Source organism: Chiloscyllium plagiosum, chromosome 8, assembly GCF_004010195.1.
Source record: "Chiloscyllium plagiosum isolate BGI_BamShark_2017 chromosome 8, ASM401019v2, whole genome shotgun sequence".
Taxonomy (NCBI): Eukaryota; Metazoa; Chordata; class Chondrichthyes; order Orectolobiformes; family Hemiscylliidae; genus Chiloscyllium; species Chiloscyllium plagiosum.
In genome coordinates this window covers 94,646,755-94,668,202 of record NC_057717.1, presented here as the reverse complement: position 1 = coordinate 94,668,202, position 21,448 = coordinate 94,646,755, and the positions used below count along the sequence as shown (strand labels likewise).

Sequence of the window (21,448 nt, the reverse complement as noted above, 5' to 3'; positions counted from 1 at the left end):
CAAGGGTCTGTAGTTCCCCAGTTTCTCCTTACAACCTTTCTTAAACAAAGGCACAATTTTGGTCACCCTCCAGCCATCAGGCACCTCACCTCTAATTATGGATCATGCGAATATTTCTACAAGGGACCTCACAATTTCCTCCCTTACTTCCCACAGCGTTCTGGGATACATTAGATCAGGTCCTGGAGGTTGATCGACCTTCAAAATCGGTATATCCTCCAGAACATCCTCTTCTGTATTGTGAACTGTTTTAAAAACATCATTATTTATTTCCCTGCGTTCTCTAGCCTCAATTTCTTTCTCCACAGTAAAATGTGGCAGGAAATATTCATTTAGTAGCTCTCCTATCTCCTGGGGTTTAACACAAAGATGACATCCTGGATCTTTAAGGAGCCCCTACCCTCTCTCTAGATACTCTCTTACTCTTAATGTACTAGTAAAACCTGTTTGGATTATCCTTAACCTTAAATGCCAATGCTATCTCATATCTCCTCTTTGCTTTACTGATTTCCTTCTTCATACACTCTTTCTATTGATTAAAAGATTTATTTGAACCCAGTTGTCTATATCTAATATAAAATTCTTTTTTATTCTTGACTTGAACCTCAATATCTTTATACACCTATTGTTCGTTAATCTCACCAGCCTTATCCTTCACAATGCCTCCGAACTTTCGTCATCACATCCTGGAAAGCCTCCCTCTTGTCAGATGTCATTTTACCTGCAAACAGTGTATTCCAATCAACTGTTGCATGTTCTTGTCTCATACCACATCTTGGTAAAGAAAATTTCCTTGAACACATTTGACAAATTCTTCACCATCTAAATCAATAACACTATGTTAGCCCCAGTCAATATTTGGAAAATTAAAATCCCCTTTATTGCAACCTTATCAAGCTTCCATATGTCTGCAATTTCTCTACATATTTGTTTCTCAATTGCTCTCTGACTACGGGAGAGGGCCAGCAGTGTGAAGGGGGTGAGGTGGTTGGCAGGAGGGGGGTGGGAGTTGGATGTTGGTGCTACAGTACAATCCCATTAAAGTGATCTTTCCTTTCTTATTCCTAGTTTCTACTCATATGTTTTCACTGGACAATTTTTCAGAAATATCCTCACTAGTTACAGCAGTAATGTTTTCTTTAATCAAAAACACCACTTCCGCTCCTATCTTGCCTCCCTTCCTATGGCATCTAAAACCCCAAACATTGAGCCAGTCTCGCTCTCTGCTATGTTTCTGTAAAAGCTATGACATCCCAATCCCATATTCCTAAACATGCCCTGAGTTCATCAGCCTTACCTGTAAAGATCCCTTGTATTGAAATAAATGCAATTTCATTTTTCAGAGTTACTACATTCTCTGACTTTCTGTTGTCTTTTGGTTCTGATTGACTTGCTCCTTTAACATTCAGAACCTTCCTCATCAGTCTTTCTGTTTACAATGTGACTTAGAATTCCTCCATCCCTCTCTCTAACAGTATAAACTCTCCGTTAATGGAATTAGCAAATCTTCCTCCTAAGATATTGGTCCTTTTCCAGTTCGGGTTAAACCCATCTTTTTTGAACAGGTCTTTTCTGCCCCAGAAAAGATGCCAGTTGTTCAAAACTAAATCCCTGAACAATGATTTAATGCCTTTATTCTTTTGTTCCTTCCCTCATTCAAGTTTGACATTGAGAGTAAACCAGAGATTACTATTTTTAAAGTTGTTTTGTAATATTCTACTAACCTCTTAAATTCACTGTCTAAAGTTTTAATCTTTTCCCTACCAATGTGTACAATTTTCGGCCTCTCAATCTCCCATTTAACAATATGCTTGAAATGTTCAGAGACATCCTTTAGCGTCGCACCAGGAAAGCAACACACCATCTTTAATTTACACTCACTGCCACAGAATGTCCTTTCTGAGCCCTTGAGAGGAGCATCCCCTGTAACAATTCTTCATTTAAATTTTATCAAACACTGCCTGACATAATGATCAATACTAGTGTCTAATAACTGACTGCCCCTCCTATTTTCCTCAGAGAGGCTAGTCCTTTCAACAGTACCTGAGACTCAACATATATTTAATAGAGAAATAGCTTTCACTGTAACATGAATATAGTAGAGACTTTCAAACTAAGGTTTTACCTTTCCTGACAGTCACACATCTATCTGACTGATCCTGCTGTGTAATCATTTTCCTAAATCTTCTAGCCACCTGACACTGTACCTTTGATATGTCCTTAATAAGGTTAAGAGGTAATAGCCTCGTGGTATTATCGCTGGACTGTTCATCCAAAGACTCAGTTAATGTTCTGGAGACCTGGGTTTGAATCCTGCCATGACAGATTCTGGAATTTCAATTTAATTCAAAAAAATCTTGAATTAAGATTCAAATGATGACCATGAATCCATTGTTGATTGTTGGAAAAAAATATGTTTCACTAATGTCCTTTAGAGAGGGAAACTGCCGTCCTTGTCCAGTCTGGCCTTCATGAGATCCCAGAACCACAGCAATGTGGTTGACTCTTATCTGCCCTCTAGGCAATTAGGGATGGGCAATAAATGCTGCCTAGCCTGCAACCCCCTCATCTTGTGAATGGGTGGCACAGTGGCCCAGTGGTTAGCACTGCTGCCTCACAGCACAGGGATCTGGGTTTGATTCCAGCCTAGGACAACTGTTTTTGTGGAGTTTGTGCATTCTCCCCATGTCCGTGCTGGTTTCCGCCCACAATCCAAAGATGTGCAGGTTAGGTGAATTGGCCTGTAGTGTTCAGGGATATGTAGATGAGGTGCATTAGTCAGGGGTGAATGTAGAGTCATAGGGTATGAGAATGAGTATGGATAGGTTACTCTTCAGAGGGTTGGTGTGGACTTGTAAGGCCGAAGGGCTTGTTTCCACGCTGTCGGGATTCTATGATTCTATGGAATGAAGAATAAATAAAGCAATTTTGAATAACTTCTTAATGTAAAATAAACTACCTTTGATTGCCTTTAAAATGTAATGTTAAAATGCAAAAAAATGTATATCAAAAAATAAATCTTAAATAAAATCAACCCCTTGGCTGATTAACTAAATTAGCTCCTCTTCAATAAATTCTTTGGGTAAAAAAGAAATTCTCCAGAACCAACCACATGCAGGACCCCCCAAAATGAAAACAAACTCCATTCAAAAAGAAATTGTTCAGCTATTCAAAAAAAAACTTGCAATGTTAAAAAATAGTCTGCTTAAAATGCATATAGATTTGTTATGCTTATAGACTTCAAATAAAAAAACTTGAGCCGTTCACTGATGACCTTCGAAAAGCTCACAAAAGTGATCCATTTTTGAAAAAAAATGCTTACAAAATGAATAAAAAGCTTATAGTAATGAAATATAATAATTGTAATAAAATTATGATGAATCTTAAAGTAAGTCTGTAGTCTCAGGAACATCCGCACAATCCATGCTGCTGCCTCACAATGTCATCTGGAGAATTGTGGACAGTTTTGGTCTCCCTACCTAAGGAAGAAAGTAAATGTGTATGAAGGTTTACGGGTTGCAAGACACTGGACTGGAAACATTGATTTTGTTTTTCACTCCACAGAAACTGCCAGACCTGTTGAGTTTCTTTCGCAGTTTCTGTGTTTGTTTGTTTCAGATCTCTAGCATCCACATTTCTTTGTTTTATTTTACCAGACTAATAGCTGGAATAGCTGAATAGTCTCAGTAGGAAACATTGGACAGTTGAGGTTTGTATCTGCTGGAGTTTAGAACAGTAAGAGGTATCTTGATTGAAACATTTTAGATCCTAAAGGCTCTTGACAGGGTGATGTGGAGAGGATACCCCTTCTTATATCTAGAATTAGGGGTCACTGCTTAAAAATAATGGGTTACCCATTTAAGTCAGAGATGAAAGCAAAGTCATAGACTAGAATCACTACATTGCAGAAAGAGGCCATTTGGCCCATCAAGTCTGCACCAACCCTCTGAAGAGCATCCCACCCATCCCATAACTCTGCATTCACCATGGCAATTTGGAATTGAGCTCGGGTTCCTGACACTATGAGGCAGCAGTGCTAACCACTGCCACCATGAAACCCAAGTCTTTTGTATCAGAGGCCCATAAGTCTGTTCCTCAAAAGTGTGCAGAAGAAAAATCTTTTAATACTTTTCAGGCAGAGGTGAATAGATTCTTGATAAAATAGAAGGTGAAAGGTCACCAGAATGCAGAGTTCGGGTTACAATCAGATCTGCCACGATCATATTAAATAGCGAAAACGGCTTGAGGGGCCAAATGGCCTACTCCTGTTCCTTACTCGTGTTTTTATATGTCTGTATATTTGTGGTGTGGGGTTAGTTATCTTGGATGGTTTGTTTGTGATGCAGAGTGACACCAATAGAGTGGGTTTAATTCCTGCACTGGCAGAGATTACCGTGAAGGGCTGTCTTTCACACCCTCTCCCCTTGCCTGAGGTGTATTGACCCTCAGGTTAAACCACCACCAGTCATTTCTCTATCTCTCTCTCTCTCTTTAATGAGAGAGCAGCCCTATGCTCTGGTAAGACTATGATGACTTAATTTCTTTATATTTGTGGTCATGTGAGTGGATTCATTATCCAGAAGCCCGAGCTAATATTCTGCCTCCATGGGTTTAAATCTCACTGGGGCATCTGGTGGAATTTGAATATAATTAATAAAATCTGGAATTGAAAGCTAGTCTCAGTGAAGGTGACCATTGACTGTTGTAAAAAAACTCCTATCTGGTTCACTGATGTCCTTTGGGGAAGGAAATCTGCCAGCCTTACCCAGTCTATGATTCCAAACCCACAATCAATTTGGTTGACTCTTAACTGCCTCTAAAGGGCAATTATGATGGGCAACATCAAGTGAGCATGTTAGTGATGCCCACATTCCCCTGAGCAATGCTGAGAAAGTGAGGAATTCAGGACAAGCCTCTTTATGAAGAGAATATTTAGAATATGAACCTCATTACCATACAGAATGACTAAGGTGAACAGTGTTGATGCATTTCCAAGAAAGCTAGATGAACACGAGGGAGAAAGGAATAGAAGTTTCTCATGTTGATAGAATGAGATGTCAAGACATAGAGGCAGGTTTGGATAAAGCATAATCATCAGTGCTGGTGGATGGGCTGAATGGCCTATTCCTGTGCTGTATACCTAATGTAATTCTGTGAGAGCATCCAAACAGCTGTCCCCCAGTATGTGATTCCCTCTTTGTCGTTGCTGCAGGAAGACTGGTCCTTGCTGCTGATCTCCACTGTCGGGCTCACAGTATCCCTGCTGTGCCTTGCTGCATCCATTGTTGTGTTCACCAAGTGCCGCTCCATCCAAAAGGCCAGCATCATCGTGTACAAGCATCTGAGCATCAACCTCTTCCTAGCACAGCTCATCTTCCTGACAGGAATCCATGTGACAAACAAGGTGAGAAAGCCAACCCATAGACCACCGCCCTGAATCAGACAGCTGAACCCAGGCTCCTCACCCACGCCACAGGACCCTCGACCTCTACCATCTCCCTGAGCTGTCCACTTATCGCAATCAAAGATTCATAGATGTCATACCATGACCTTACTTTCAGTCCCTTCCAATTCAGTCTCCAATCTTCAGCTTTAACAGTTCAAAACACTCCAAATCTTCCCTCATATGCGGGGTGCTTCTTCATAATCCTGCAGCGCTAGTTAACTTATTAGACAGCTAATTGTACAGAAAAATTAACTTTATTTCGCCTTGATCTCTCAGGTAGATATTTGTACATTACTGATTTCTCAAATGAACCACTGTCAATCCGGCCAAACTCACTCTTTACTCTTCTTACTCTGGTCTTAACACTTGATCCTCACTTTTTCTCATTAGATCATAGGCTGTGGCCATCCCTAGTTGCACTGGAGAAGCTGGTGATGAGTTGCCTTCATGAGCTACTGCAGTTTGTATGCTGTGAGAACACACAGTGTGCTGTTAGGGAGAATTTTGACTGAATATCAGTGAAGAAACAGGATGGTGTGGTTAGTGGGACCTTTCAGGTGGTGGTAGTGTTCCCTTATATCTGCTGCAATTGTCCTTCTAGATGGTTGCAGTCACAGGTTTGGAGAGTCCTACAGAAGGTCTGGATTAACATTCCTTCCAACCTTGCCTCCCCTGCCTTGTGAAAGAATTAAACCTGTGAGGAAAGAGAAGGGTTGCCCCAGTACCCTACCCTTGCTAATATTTTTAGACAGAGGAGCTGGGGAATGTGGTATTTTATTTCATTTAATATCCATGGTGGGCTCCCAGTGGGTTTCTGGTCAGCCAAAAGAGTGCTCATCTGCTGCTTAGTTCCAAATTTCTTCCAGTTCTTTCTTTCCAGAAAAGAAAGTTGGAAATTTGAAAGAACACAGAAGTACCCTGAGGACTGGCTGATCAGTTGATTCATCAGTTTTAGCACTGATCTTGTATGCCACAATGAATGGGGACCACAGAGGAGTCTCCATGGGAGGGACCTCAACACTTACTCATGCATTGCCCCAGTATCCATTCCACAGTGACTCAAGAAGTAGTTCTGATCAGATTTTGATGAATTTCTGGGAAGTGGAGCACAGCCCTAAGTTCTTCACTACCAGATCTCAGTCTCTATCCTGCGCAACTCTAGATGGGATTGTGAACGGAATTCCATTTGCTGTTATCATCAAGATGTGCAATAAGATTTGGACTAACACAGTTAGTGTCATGGGGATCTACAACGCAAAAAAAAGCCCTTTGACCCATTGTGTCTATACCATTCCAAAGCAATTATCTAAAGATTTGAATCCCATTTTCCACTCCTTGGCTCAAAGACTTGTATGCGTTGGCATCACAAGTGCACATCGAAATACTTGTTGAATGTTATGAGAGTTTCTGTCTTTCCCAATGTCACAGGCAATGAGCTCCAGATTCCCACTAGCCTCTGGGTGAAAAAGGTTTTCCTCACAGCTCTTCTAAACCTCCTGCCCCTTACCTTAAATCTGTGCTCCTTGGTCATTGATCCATTCCACAAGGTGAAAAATTTCTTCCTGCCTACTCTATCTCTGCCTTCATAATATTAAAAATCACACAACACCAGGTTATAGTCCAACAGCTTTATTTGAAAGTACAAGCTTTCAGAGTGCTGCTCCTTTGTCAGATAATTAGTGGGGCAGGATTATAAGGCACACCCTGAACATATTAAAACAGCCATCCCCTACAGACAAGTCCTACACATTCAGATAAGGATGAACACGACAGGCACCTGAAGGTGCTGAAGGATGCCCTCATAAGAACAGGATATGATGCTCAAATAATCGATCGCCAGTTCCAACGTGCCACAGCGAGAAACCATAATTACCTCCTCAGGAGACAGATATGGGAGACAGCCAATAGGCTGCCCTTTGTTGTCCAGTATTGTCTGGGAGCGGAAAATCTCTGCCATGTTCTTCACAGCCTGCAACACATTATCGATGAGGATGAGCACCTTGCCAAGACCTTCCCTGGGCTTCCACCTCTACCTTGAAACATCGACCGAACCTTAAACAGACCATTGTTCACACCAAACTGCCCAGCCTTCAGGACAACATTGACCACAACACCGTACAACCCTGTCATGGCAAGATGTGTCAGAGTATCGACATGGATACTACCATTACACATGGGGAGACTACCCACCACATGAGCAGCAGATCCTCAAGTAACTTGGCCAACATCGTCTGTACACTGTAGGCAATGATGCTCCAAGGCAAGTAGATTGGCTGAATCAGGTAGATGCTATGACAAGAATGAATGGACACCACGCAACGATCACTAGACAAGAATGTTCCCTCCCAGTGGTGGAACACTTCAGCAGTCAAGGACATTCAGCCTCATCTCTTTGGATGACCATCCTCCAAAGCGGGATTTTGGATACACAACAATGCAGAGTTGCCGAGCAGAGGCTGATAGCCAAGTTTGGTACCCATGAGGATTGCCTCAACTGGGATCTTGGGTTCATGTCATCCTACAGGTGACCCCACTACACTATCTACTCTCACATACACACTCACACACAAGCACACAAACTCTTACACACGATCACATTCACACAATCACGCAGATCCTCTCTCATGCACACACTCTCTTTCATATACACTCACGTGCACACTCTCACAGGCATATACTCTATCACACTCACACACATTCTATCAAACATACACACACACACATGCTTGCGCTCTCTCTCTCTCTCTCTCCCCAGCCCTCCCTCACATAGACACACATATGCTCGTAGACACATATAGAAGTCAATGCGGTGAATTTGTATTTGCATATTTGTATTTGCAGATGCATTCTACTTTGTTCAAAAGCAGATAATCTGTAGGCAGTCAGTCCATGAGACATTTTATAAATTCCCACTTTGAGAATAGAACCAGTCTGATTCAGGGTTGAGATACAAGCAGACTCTAACCTCATACCTTTAGTGCATTGTTTGAATTGAGATGTCACTTTTTTTAATACTGATAAAACATTAAGTTGTTGAGGGTCAGTGACTTGAAATAAGTTCTGCAATTTACGTATTAATCGAAACCTGCATCCCCATTTTAAGTGATTAAAGACTTAACAGCAATCTAGGTGTGTTCAATACATCGCATCAGTTGTGTGACATTTTGATCTTTTACTGTAAATTCTGTGCCCTATGATCCTGCCCCACTAATTATCTGATGAAGCGGCAGCGCTCCAAAAGCTTGTACTTTCAAATAAACCTGTTGGACTATATTTTGGTGTTGAGTGATTTTTAAATTTTTCCACCCCTGTCCAACACCGGCATTTCCACTTCATAATGTTAAACATCGCAATCGTGTCCCTTGTTAGTATCCTCTTCTCCAAGGAAAACAACATCAGACTGTGGAATGTTTATTCATAACTGAAGCATCTGATCAGTCCATTTATATCCTTCTGTAATGTAAGACTGTTCTCCTCACTGTTTACTATTTTACCTCACCTCAGAACAGCACCTACCACTCACCAATATAACTTTCCATGACTCCATCTGCCTATGTCCATTGGTAATTTATTAGGAGGTCAGGACCCTGCTGAAGTTCTATGATCTTTAAAATCAACAGACTTTGCCATATCATTATAATTTAAATTACATCTCAAATCTTGTGGTTATAGATTTCATAAATCCTTGCTTCTGACTGTGAATGTGTGTATGATGTATTTGTATGTCTCTGCCTGTTTCTACAACTGTCTGTATTTGTGTCTCTGCCCATGCCTGTGTCTTTATCTCTATGTTTCTCTGAATTTATTATGTGTGTTTATCACTGTGTCTCTCTGACTGTATTATCTGTGTTTTTATTTCTGTATGTTGCTGCCTGTGTTGTGTGTGTGCTTTACACAGTGTCTCTCCCTGCCTGTGGGTGTTATCTATGTGTGCCTCTGTCCAAGTGTCTCTGCCTGTGTGCCTCCTGTGTCTGTGTTTATCTCTGTGAGTCCGCCTGTATATCTGTCGAGATGATCTGTCTATGTTATTCCATCCATGTTTCTGTCTGTGTGTCTCTCTGTATCTGTATGTTATGTCTGCCTTCAGAGTGTTAGCCTTTGTGTTTATCGTGTTTGTGTGTCTGCCTGTGTTTCTCTCTGTCTTTGTGGCTGTGTGTTTTTGCTCACTGCTGAAGCCTAACCAATTACTCTGATCTTCCCTCCAGGTGGTGTGTGCCCTGGTTGCAGGATGCCTACATTACTTCTTTCTAACTGTCTTTGCCTGGATGTTCCTGGATGCTTTGCAGGTTTTCATTGTGTGCAGACACCTCACAGTCACAAAGTTTACCCACACATACATCATCAGACGGAGATACCTGTATCCCTCCGGCTATGCTGTCTCTGCACTGATTGTAATTATATCGGCAGCAATCCGTCCCTATGGCTACGGATCAGAAAAAGAGTGAGTAACATTTATGTTTAGTTGACATCACAGAGTGAACAGCACCAAAGGAGTCACTTGCTGTGTCAAGCCATTATATCTACTTTGATGGGCTGTTTCAGAATCTTGTATGTTTCAATGTTTCATTCTTCTGAATGTTTATTTTTGTTGGGATGTGGGCATTGCTGGCTCTGCCAGCGTTTATTGTCCATCTCTAACTGTCCAGAGGGCAGCTAAGAGTCAACGACATTGCTGTGGATCTGGAGTCATGTGTAGACCAGAATGTGTAAGGGGAACCGATTCCCCAAAGGTGCATCAGTGAACCAGGTGGGTTTTTATGGCAAAAGACAGTGGTTACATCTCATGACTAGACAAACATTTTCTTGAAATACCTTTTTTAAAATTTACTCAGCCTCATCAAAAGAGAACCCTGTCATCCCAGAAACTAATTCACAGAATCACAGTGAAGAAGGAAGCCATAGAGCATATAGTGACCACATTAGCTCCGTTATCAATCAGCTTTTATTACCTAGTTCAGCTCTATTATCTAATCAATGTTTATGATCCAGTCCCGTTCTATTCAGAAGTTTATAAAATAGAGGTATAAATAGAGTTGATGGTAATAGTCTTTTCCCTGACATGGGGAATGTCAATATTGGGGCACATTTTTAAAGTGAGAGATTTAAAAAAGACATGAGGCAAATTTTTTACAAAGTGTGTGGTTCGACTGTGGAGTGAACTTCTGGAGGGAGTGGTGGATGCGGGTACAATTGCAATGTTTAAAAGACACTTGAATGGACACATGAACAGGAATGAGTCAGGAGCAGGGAGGTGGGACTAGTTTAGTTTGGGATTATGTTCGGCACGGACTGGTTAGATTGAAGGGTCTGTTACCATGCTGTGTGATGGTAGGACTCTATTACGTAATGTGCCTCTGTTGTTAAGTTTGGTTCGCTTACCTAGTCCAGCTATTTTACCCCAACCCTAACCCTAATCTTCTGCCTTTTCCCTATATCTGTTCACACCATTACATCCAAACAAAATCATGAATGCTCTCTTGATTACCTCAATTGACCCTACCTCCAGGAATGCAGCCTTTCCCCATATTGCAGGGTGACACTGTGTAAGCATGTTGTGTGCTTGAGATGCTGTGTGAAAATGTTTTTTTCTCACATCACAAGATTTTGGTTGCACATCACCAGTTGCAGATTGTCTCCTCGAACCTTCCTTAAGACGTCTGTATTAGAGGACCTCAAGATCCATCTGTGTAAGATATGTAATAATATCTCTAAGCAGATTGAATAGACAATACACATTCTTTCTTCAAGAGGCCAGAAATACACAGGAGTGCTCTAGCTGGAGTCGTGTTATAGCTTTGACTCCAAATCTTTTGAATTTACTGTTACTCAGATGTTTGAGGGCAGCATTTTCAGCATCAAAAATCTCATTACTCCTCACTGTTAAATGGGCCCATTGATAAATGGGCCCTGACTTTCTGGAATGAATATAAAATAAGTCAGCAACCCCTTCACATCTCTTTGATTTTATTTTCATTGACTTCTGATGACAGACTGGAGAAGGGGTGTGGGAGATCTCCCTAAAGTCCTCAAACTGGGGTCTCCTCTGAACCAATCTCATTAAAATATTAAAACATTAATACCTGGTCATTGTTGTAACATTGTCAGTAGTTCCTACTTTATAATATTCTTGATCTTGTTGTGTTGACAAATACCCACAGTGTCTACTGAGGCCGCGTGCAGGAGATTAATATTTATGAACGTAACCGAAAGTAACAACAAATAATGGAGACTTTATCTTGCCATCAAGCTGTAGTCAAAAGCAAGACCATGGTCATATCATGTGAGATCCTATCACTTCCTGAGATAATGTATACTGTGTCTCATTTGCATATCATGCAGTAAACCCCATCACTACAAATACCACATGTGGGATTTTGCTGTGCACAAATTAGTTTCTGTGTTTTCTATATGACAATAGCGACAACACTGCAAAGGTACTTCAATGGCTGGATGACATGCAGTAATGATTTCTTTGGTTCTCATAGCTGCTGGCTGAGGCTAGAGTGGGGCTTTCGATGGAGTTTCCAAGGACCAGTCTGCCTTGTGATTGTGGTACGTGCCTTTCTGGTGTTTCCACATCCCCTAATATTCACTAAGGTGACCATATGGGACCTCTCCAGTCACAAGGTCTTGTTCAGGAGAGACAGAGAGAGACAGACAGAAGGACATCAGGATATCAGCCCAAATTTACGTACACAAGATACAGAGAAGAGAGGAGTTTTAGACAACAGGAGGGAGAAAAGGAGGTATAGGCAAAGCCATAGAGCAAAGAAGGTGTGAGAGGAACTAAAATTCAAATCTCAGCAAGGCAATTGGGGGACCTTCAATTCACCCAATTAGTACATCTGGGATAAAATCAGTGCAGTAATAACTATCAGAAAATCGTATTGTCCTGTTCACAAATGTGCATCAAGGCGGAGATCTGTCAAATTTATTGGTCTGGCCTACATTTGACTCTAGATACTGTGAATATTGTCGATTCTTAACCACCTAAGCAAGACACTCAGTTATAAAGGTAAAGTTGTCATAGTTTTACCAGACCATAAAGCTGCTCTCTCATTAGAGAGAGAGAGAGAGAGAGAGAGATAACTGATGGAGGTGTGAAGATCAACAAACCTCAGATGAGGGGGGAAGAGTTTAATCTGATTGGACCTTCACAGTAACCTTAGCTGATGTGGGAATTGACCCCATACTGTTTTTGTAACTCTGTTCCACAAACCAGCTGACCAGCCAACTGAACTACACCTTCCTAACATGCATTCAATGTATCAAATAGATAAAAAACTCTTTCTCGGCAACAATCCAATGGTGGATGAGAACTTGACTCGGTATAGATATTTTAATCAACGCCTAAGCATGTTGTGATACACCCATGGGACTCTATTTTTAATGATAGTCAACACGATTTACTACCTACCTGGGTGGGATTTGACACCAAGCCACTCTCTGGGTCTCTGCTTGTGACAATGCCACTATGCCATCTTCCCTGGCTGTATTATAGAGATGAAGTTAGCAGTGTGGTTTAAGTCACTGGTGTATCAGTTGAATTAAATCAGAAAGGTGTTTGGCTGGACTCTGTTGAAGCAACTATTAATCTCTGATATTTAACACACCAGACAGACTATAACGGTTCAAGAGGATAGCTCACCACCGCCTTCTCGTGTGCAATTAGGGATGAGCAACAAGTGTTGGCCGGGCCAGCCGTGCCCGCATCCTAACAACAAACAACCATTAAGCGCAAGGAGAAAGATTGGAAGTCAAATAATTGGAATGGTTAGACAGAATTCTGTGCACAGGGAATTTCGAAGACATTATGCTGTCTTTGCATCCCAAATTTTGTTTCTCTCCCTCTCCAGGTGAATATGGTGTTGTATGCCTGGACACTCTGTTTACTGAGGCATCATTTGTCCACACGCGATGTGAATGTGTCAAAGATTAAAGACACCACGTAAGTACCAAGCAGAAAGTCCTTGGCCCACTGCCTGCAGATCATATCATAATTCAGTCCCACCCAGTGGTGGCTGCAACAATATTCCTCTGCATGCTCCATTCTACCTTCATATTGAAACTGGATGGTGCAGAGCTGCAGTTAGATTCCAGTGTCGTGCAGATGGAATATTTCACTATCCACTTTCAGATGAGGCATCCAACTGAAGCCTAATCTGCTCTCTCGGCTGGATCTAAAAGATCCCATCACACAAACATATCCCTCGTGTCCTGCCCAATAATTATCTCTCAGATAACAGCACCAAATGAAGACTATCACAGTGCTACTGACAGAAGCTTCCTGCATGCAAACTGGCTGCCATGTTTGCTAAATCACAACAGTGTCAACACTGCAAACATTTTTCATTGGCTGCTATGCTCTTTGTTTGAGAAAAAACTACAGATGCTGGAATCCAAAGTAGTCACGCAGGAGGCTGGAAGAACACAGCAAGCAAGGTGGTATTAGCAGCTAGAGAAATTGACATTTTGGGTGTAACACTTCTTTAGGACTGAGGGCGGGTGTGGGGGCAGCTGCAGATAAAGGGGTTTGCGGGGGCCGGGTGGTGAAGTGGGGATAGGTGAATACAGATAGAGGGTACGACCTAGTTGGTCAATGGGAATAATGAATCCAGTTGGTGGCTGGGAGGAGTGGAAGGGATGGGGAGGGGCTGGGAAGGGAGTTGGGGGATGGGGAGGGAGGTTATTTGAAATTGAAGAACTCAGTGTTGAGTCCTCTGGGCTGTAGGCTGACCAGACAGAAGATGAGGTGTTGTTCCTCCAATTTGTGGTGTGGTTCATTATGGCGATGGAGGTGGCCAAGAACGGTCGTGTCGGAAAGGGAGTGGTTAGGGGAATTGAAATGGGCGGTGATTGGGATGTCCGGTTGACTTGTGCAATACTCGGCGAACCATTCCCTAAGTCTACGTAAACTTAGGGAACTCTACATCAGGGAGACCGAACGTAAACTTGGGAAATGGTTTGCCGAGCATCTCAGCCGGGCCTGCAGAGGCTGACCGGACCTCCCAGCCACCGCCCATTTCAATTCCCCTAACCTCTCCCTTCCCGACGTGACCATCCTTGGCCTCCTCCATTGCCATAATGAACCACACAGCAAATTGGAGAAACAACACCTCATCTTTCACCTACAGCCCAGAGGACTCAACATTGAGTTCTTCAATTTCAAATAACCTCCCAGCCCATGCCCAAGTTCTCTTCCCAGCCCCTCCCCATCCATTCCACTGCCCCGTGCAACCAACCAGATTCATTCCTCCCAATGACCAACCAGGTTGTGCTCTCGACCTGGCTTCACCTATCCCCACTTCATCACCCTGCCTCCACCACCCTCTTTTATCTGCAGCTCTCCCCACACCCACCCCAGTCCTGAAGAATGTTACCCCGACACGTCGGCTTCTCCACCTGCTGTTGCTGCCTGACTTGCTGTGTTCTTCCAGCCTCCTGCCTGCCTATGCTCTTTGTAACAACCTGCAGTTGTGAAAGGCAGTGTACAAATGGGTGCCTTTTTCTTCATTATGATGGGATGGATTAACATGAATATTCTTTTATTTTGTCCCTTTTCAACAGGACCCTGACTCTTAAGGCAACTGCACGTTTGTTTGTCCTGGGATGCACTTGGATCTTTGGGATATTTAATATCAACAAGAGCACCATCTTCCTCTCCTACCTATTCACTGTCATCAACACTCTCCAGGGCCTCTTTATTTTCTTAGTCTACTGCGTTTCCAATCGCCAGGTAAGACGGTCTCCATTACAGGTGGAGACACCAGAGACTCTCCAAACCATGCTATATTTGTGAAACAGGGAAGGATAAGTTTCCCAGTGGAACTGGGTGTGGGTCAGATATTAGCTGTGTGACAAAGTGACTGTCCAGTAACTCTTACTGCCAGCGCTTGGCCCAATGCCCGCAAGTGAATATTAAATACTGCTTCAATGTTATAAGAGTTTCTAACTCAACCACTGTTCAGGCAGTAAGGTCTGGACTCCCATCATCCTCCAGGTAAAAAACATTCTCCCCAACTCTCCTCTTCACCTTCTAAATCTTCACACCCTGGTAACTGACCTCTTTACTAATGGGAAGAAGCACCTTCCTATCCACTGATCTATGCCCCACATAATCTGAGGCACCTCTATCAGGTCCCCTCTCAGCCTTTGCTGCTCTAAGGAAAACAAGCCCAGACTTTTGAGCCTTTCTTCAAAGTTCAGACCTTCCATCTGAGGTCACATCCTCGTGAATCTCTGCTCCACTCTCTTTAGTGCAATCACATCCTTTCTACAATGTGCAAACCAGAATGACATGCAGTACAGTCTTTGTGATCTAACTAGTGCTTTATACAGTTCCAACTTGACCTTCATGGTCTTGTATTATGTCTTGGCTAATAAAGGCACATCTCCCATTTGCCTTCTTCACTACCTTGTCCACTTGCCCTGCTATTTTCAGAGACCCTGTGCTTACCTACAACAAGGTCTCTCTCATCTTCTGAAGTTCTAAGGAAGAGTCAGACTGGACATTGAAACATTAACTGTCTTTCTTTCTTCACAGATGCTGCTGGACCTGTTGAGTTTCTCCAACATTTTCTGTGATTTTTTTTCTCTTTGATCTTTAGCACCTCTCAGTGTCCTACTATTTATGATCCCTTACCTTAGTAGTCCTCTCCAAGTGTATTACATCACACCTTTCTGAGTTAAATTCCTTTTGAATTTTGTCCATTGTTATCCTCCTTCTGTTTACAGCTGGCCTCCACATTACTAACCGCATCACCAATTTTCATGTCAGATCCAAATTTCTTGATTATGCCTCATTTATTTCAGTCTACATCAATAATGTACACTAAAACAGCAAGAGCCCTGTGGATCCTCACTGGAAACAGATTTCCAGTCATTGTCGTAAAATCAAATTTGCAATCTTGCAAGTGAACATTAAAAGGCCTCAATAAAGATAAGTATATGCAAGAGAAGAGAGGAATCTTCCAGAACTTTACAGTCAGGTTCCAGTCCCATGACTATGTCATAGCTCCTTGGGCACATGTTCTGTAGCTATTCCATGAATAAAAGTACAATTCCCTTCACTCAACAGTCACCCTTCAACCTCCCCTATTCTGGGGAAACCAGGCCCAATCTCTTCAATGTTTCCTGCTTAGCCCCTCAGTTCTGATGTCATTCTAGTTAATCTTTATCTTTGCCCTTCACCATGGTTCTTTTTTTTTAATTTGACAACATGGTGACCAGAAATGGTCATAGTTTTGTGAGCTGGGTCCAACCAGGGTTCTCCACAGGCTTAACCCAATCTCTTGTGACTGACTTAATTGTCTTAATTTTGTTGAAGGTGAGGGATGAAGTTCGGAAATGGTTCATCAAGTCAAGCACATACTCAACCAGCAACACCTCAAATGTTCAGATGAGTTCTCTCGAGGTAAGAAGTGAGGCTCCAAAAGACAATTGATGTGCATGACATTGGCTCGTGAGAGAGGAGAAAAAGTTCCATCTATGGAATACTATAGGCAGGGCAGAAAGATCCCATGGACCCCAGACACCTTACCCCTGGAATACTATACTTTATCCCTCCCCACCCACCAATTCATTACCACCCACTTGTCTCTCTTAAAAAATCTGAATTAAAGGGAACGTAGAGAATGTATAAATAGTTTTTTGCTTTTTTTCCCTACTAAATGGAATTAATCTGCATGCATTCAATATTTAATTAAATATCATATGTAAAATTACTTCAGCTAGAAACAAAAGGACAGACATTATTCTTATGATAAATATTAATACCATAAGATAATATGTTTATTTTAAAATGCTCTAATCTTATGTTATAAGGTCATCACAATCTTCAACATGAGTATAAGAGTGTGCAGAAATAGGCTTCTCCATCCTCTGATTCTGCTCTGAACTCCACCTTTTAGCCGTTCCCCCATAATCATTGACTCCTTTGTCCATCAAAAATCAGTCGAATCCGGCCTTGAATGCTTTCTATGGCCCAGCCTCCTCTGGCCTCTGTGGGGAGAGAATTTCAAACAGTAATGACCCTCTGAGAGAAGAAACACCTTCTCATCTCTGTCTAAATTGGGAGACCTTTATTCTGAAACTCTGCTGCCACATTCTAGGTGCTCCCATGAGGGGAAGTATCTTCACCGTGTTTACCCTGTGAAGACCCCCTCAGAGATTGTGTTTCAATGAGAGTGCAGACCTTTCTTTTCAACTCGAATTGTGCAGGTGCAACCTGCTCAATCCTTCCTCATAAGGCAGCCTTAATCTCTGAGAAATTAATATAATTATCTTGCATCTATATTCATCAAACCAAATCAACATGTACTGAGCTTTTGAAATTACATTGCTCAAAACTGGAGTAATATTTTTGTGTTAAGTAAATATAATACAAATGAACTAAATGGATTCAATTTACTTGAAAGTATCTGTTGAGTCTAATTCCTGTACTAATATACAAAACACAGGGTAATCCCAAGACATAGCCTGTGCCTTGAATGCTACAGTGTAGAAAGCCTGACACCTGTGGCCATGTATTAACATCCCATTATTTGGCTCATTTCACACGGTGAACACTGAAAGAGACATCACTCCCCATCATTCCCAAAGTGACAATGACACATCGTGTGTGTGGGAGCTCATTGGGTTATGCAATATCACATGCGACTGTTGGGGATAGGTTTGGGTTTGTTCCCTCATTTAACCTTGCCCATGAAAATGTGTGTTGGTGAATTGCATTTTGGACCACTCTGTGGTCTTTTCAAGATAACACCTTTGCAGAAACATCAAATACCTCGGATTGTTTAATCCAAGTTCCCAGCCGTCTGTCTGAGCTCAGGACGTGTATGTATTCACAGGATATGTGCAGGTGGAGGACTGTGAGGTGATGGTTGTTCACCTTCTCTTGTGGAGCGATGCTCAGATTCAGAACGACGTGCTTTCACTTTGCTTCCCAGTGTCCACAGGAGCATATCCTGGTTCCTCACCTGCCATTTTCAGAGATGTCATGGTGGGATTGAAACCATTGTCTGTGGAAAGTTAGCCTGGACCTCTGGGTCTAGTGGCATTCCCATGACCATCACTTTCTCCTCCAAACAAGGTGGGAAAGGAGTGAAGTCAATATAATGAAGGGCAACAGAGTCATGCTGCTAACCCGTTGCCTGATCCTATCGAGTTAGGAACAAAATTCCTTAGGAATTCCACTGAACTCCTGTGTAATCTTAGCTCAAAACCAATGGCTCCTGGGACTCCACTGTTTCCAAAAGTAGCAAGAGAAAGGTGGGTCCTGGAGGGACTGTGGTCAGTTCAATGTGGTGGGCAGGTGTGGGAAGGTTTGAGGGTGATATCTGAAAACTGGATTAATCTAGCTCCCCCTCATTCTCCATTCTTTCCTTGATTTTCTTACACTCAGCCCTTATCCCTTCGCTGCAGTGTAGAGACTCCAATCTTTGATCTCCTGCTCCTAGACCAGCGTGGAGTGTCCCAGATTCAAAGTGGTGAACTGTTACCTCAGTAAGTGGGAGGGTTAGTGTCCACCACAAGGGTATTTATGCCTTGCCACACCTTCTTCCTCTCCCTCTCATTGATGTAGTGAGCTACATGTTAATACAAAGTAAACTGTTTGCTCAGGAGTTAAAGAGAAGCATGTTTGGTACAGAGGTCTTAAGCCCTTCAACTTTACATCTCAAGACGGCACAAACATTTCCAACAGGCTGGGCAGATGTGCATTGGTGCTCCCCTGCCAAAACATGGCAGTGCCAATCCAACGTCTGCTGCTGTGATGTCCTTCTTGATGGGCCGAATGGCCTACCTCTGTTTCCACATCTTATGATCTCCCATTGACCCTGCAAACCCCAGCAGGCTTCATTGAGCACCATGTGCCCGGGCATAACAATCATCATTGCAACCCGAGGGGTTTCAGGCCAATTGTGTCTTTCTTAAATACCTGCCGAATTGAAGAGGCAAGTAATAAAAGATCCTCATTTATTTTCTCAATTAGACTAAAACAATGTAACGCTCCTGAGGACTCCAGACGTGACAGCAATAAGACCATCCTTGGTTTGTGTGTCTGTGTCTCTATCTCTGTCTGTCTGTGAGTACAGCGTGTCCATTGTTTAAAAAGTTGGATTTGTGTATTGTTAGCTTTTCCAGCTTTGCCAGGCAAGTTATTTTGTTTAATCATACAAGTTGTTACTTTTTCTTCATTCTTTCATGGGATTCAGTGGTAAGCTCCCACAGACACACACACATACAAACACACACACGTGCATGTGCGGTCGTAAAAGCAGGTATACGTAAACAATATACACACACACACAGTCACATACGTATAACAAACCATCAGAGAGCCATCAGAGACATAGATATAACAGACACACACAAGACTCTCACATGTACATATTGGTGGTATTGAGAATAATGCTCATATTCCCACCCTACCCTGGTTGATTCAGTGCTAACAACAACCACATTTGGTTTTCTGAATTGTTTGCTTTAGCTCCATGTTACTGACTTGTATGCAAGCTGAATAACAACAAAGTGTGTTATAGATACTGGTCTTACACCCTGCCTTCTGGATTTGTTTAACACCGGAACATGTTTTTCTCAGATTCAAATTTGAAGTGGAAATGTCAATTAACAGGATTTAAAATTGCAATGAAACCATATTTGCAAAAAAAACATGTTCATGAAATTTCCTGGATAGTTTAATAGCTAATTATAATGTTTCACCAATTGTATTTTAATAAAGTTTATTGTTACGGTTATTACTCTTCTAGGTGTATTGAGTAATATTTGTGAGCAAATGAGATTTTATTTTATGCTCTATATGGAGACACCATGAGATCGAGCTACAATGGAGATGATTGACAACGTTGTTGTGAAATAGATTCTGTTCGCTGTCACACCTCGTGACATGTTTAAATAAACTGTTGTTAGACCCAACTTACAATGAAATTACTGCCTTACTCGTTGGTGTCAGTTCACAGACTTCCTTACTCTCTGGCTTTGAAAATTATTTTCGTAATGCAAATAAAGGAACCCGAGTGAGTTTCTAGTTTGGGATATTTGGAGGCACTGTGGGAATTCAGTGCAGAGGGGAAGAGGTGCTTTTTGCTTGCCTTCTTTGGCTCATAGTTTCGTGGGTTTTATTTAACGGAATAAATTGAAGCCCAGCATCAGGGGCCTTCTATCTATGATAAGTTACTTTCAGATTGAAGGTAAATCAGCAAAACATTTACAGGTACAAACCAAAAGAGCAGTATAAAACTTTTAAAACTAAGTACTAGGTAATTAAAATGGAGATGCTGGGCCAGGTGATGTGTTGTAACTGCATTATGTTGGAGTTGGTGGACAGCCATTGTGGTTTATTGCGACCACATCTGTAGCAAGTTTTGATTAATTGAGGAACTCCGGCTCAATTGATGAACTTAAACCTGTGCTTTGAACGCTGTGACACATCTGAGAGGGGGAGAATTGCCTGCTTGCTGTGTTTCAGAAAAGAGCCACACCCTTAGAATAACTAACTCAAATTTGTTCAGTAGTTACGGAATGGAAGGTGTGAGCAATCCGGGAGATAATGCTGAAGAAGCCTCAGCCCCTGAGCTTGTCTAACAGGTTTGAGATGCTTGCTCCTTTTGGATGAGAATGGGGACTGTAGTGAGGACAAGCAAAATGACCACAAAATGACTGTGGCGCAGGGTGCCTTTCAAGAGAAGGGAGAAAGTGACATGTGGTTATAATCGAGGATAGTGCAGACAGGGGAATAGACCCTGTTCTCTGTCGCCAGGAATGGAAGTCCTGAAGATTATGTTGCTTGCCTGGTGCTCGGGTTCAGGATGTCTCAAATTAAAACAGAAATTGTTGGAAAAATTCAGCAGAGGATTGAGGTGAATTGGTTCCGAAAATGGCTCAGTGATAGGAAACAAAGTAATGGTGAATGGATGTTTTTTGTGAATGGATTTCAGTGGTGTTCCACAAGGCTCAGTGTTAGGTCTCATGCTTCTTGTGGTA

At 42.1% G+C, this 21,448-nt stretch overlaps 1 protein-coding gene across 1 annotated transcript in view; it reads left to right on the top strand.

The window, feature by feature from the left end:
- LOC122552191 (adhesion G protein-coupled receptor E1-like) overlaps positions 1–20,387 on the top strand; it is a 39,132-nt gene extending 18,745 nt beyond the window's left edge. The window contains exons 7-13 of the mRNA XM_043694787.1: positions 5,213–5,404; positions 9,652–9,887; positions 11,932–11,998; positions 13,303–13,394; positions 15,014–15,182; positions 16,773–16,859; positions 19,437–20,387. Coding sequence (XP_043550722.1) covers positions 5,213–5,404; positions 9,652–9,887; positions 11,932–11,998; positions 13,303–13,394; positions 15,014–15,182; positions 16,773–16,859; positions 19,437–19,451 — 858 coding nt within the window. The 3' untranslated portion in view covers positions 19,452–20,387. The remainder of the gene's footprint in view (positions 1–5,212; positions 5,405–9,651; positions 9,888–11,931; positions 11,999–13,302; positions 13,395–15,013; positions 15,183–16,772; positions 16,860–19,436) is intronic.
- Positions 20,388–21,448: the final 1,061 nt, after the last annotated feature.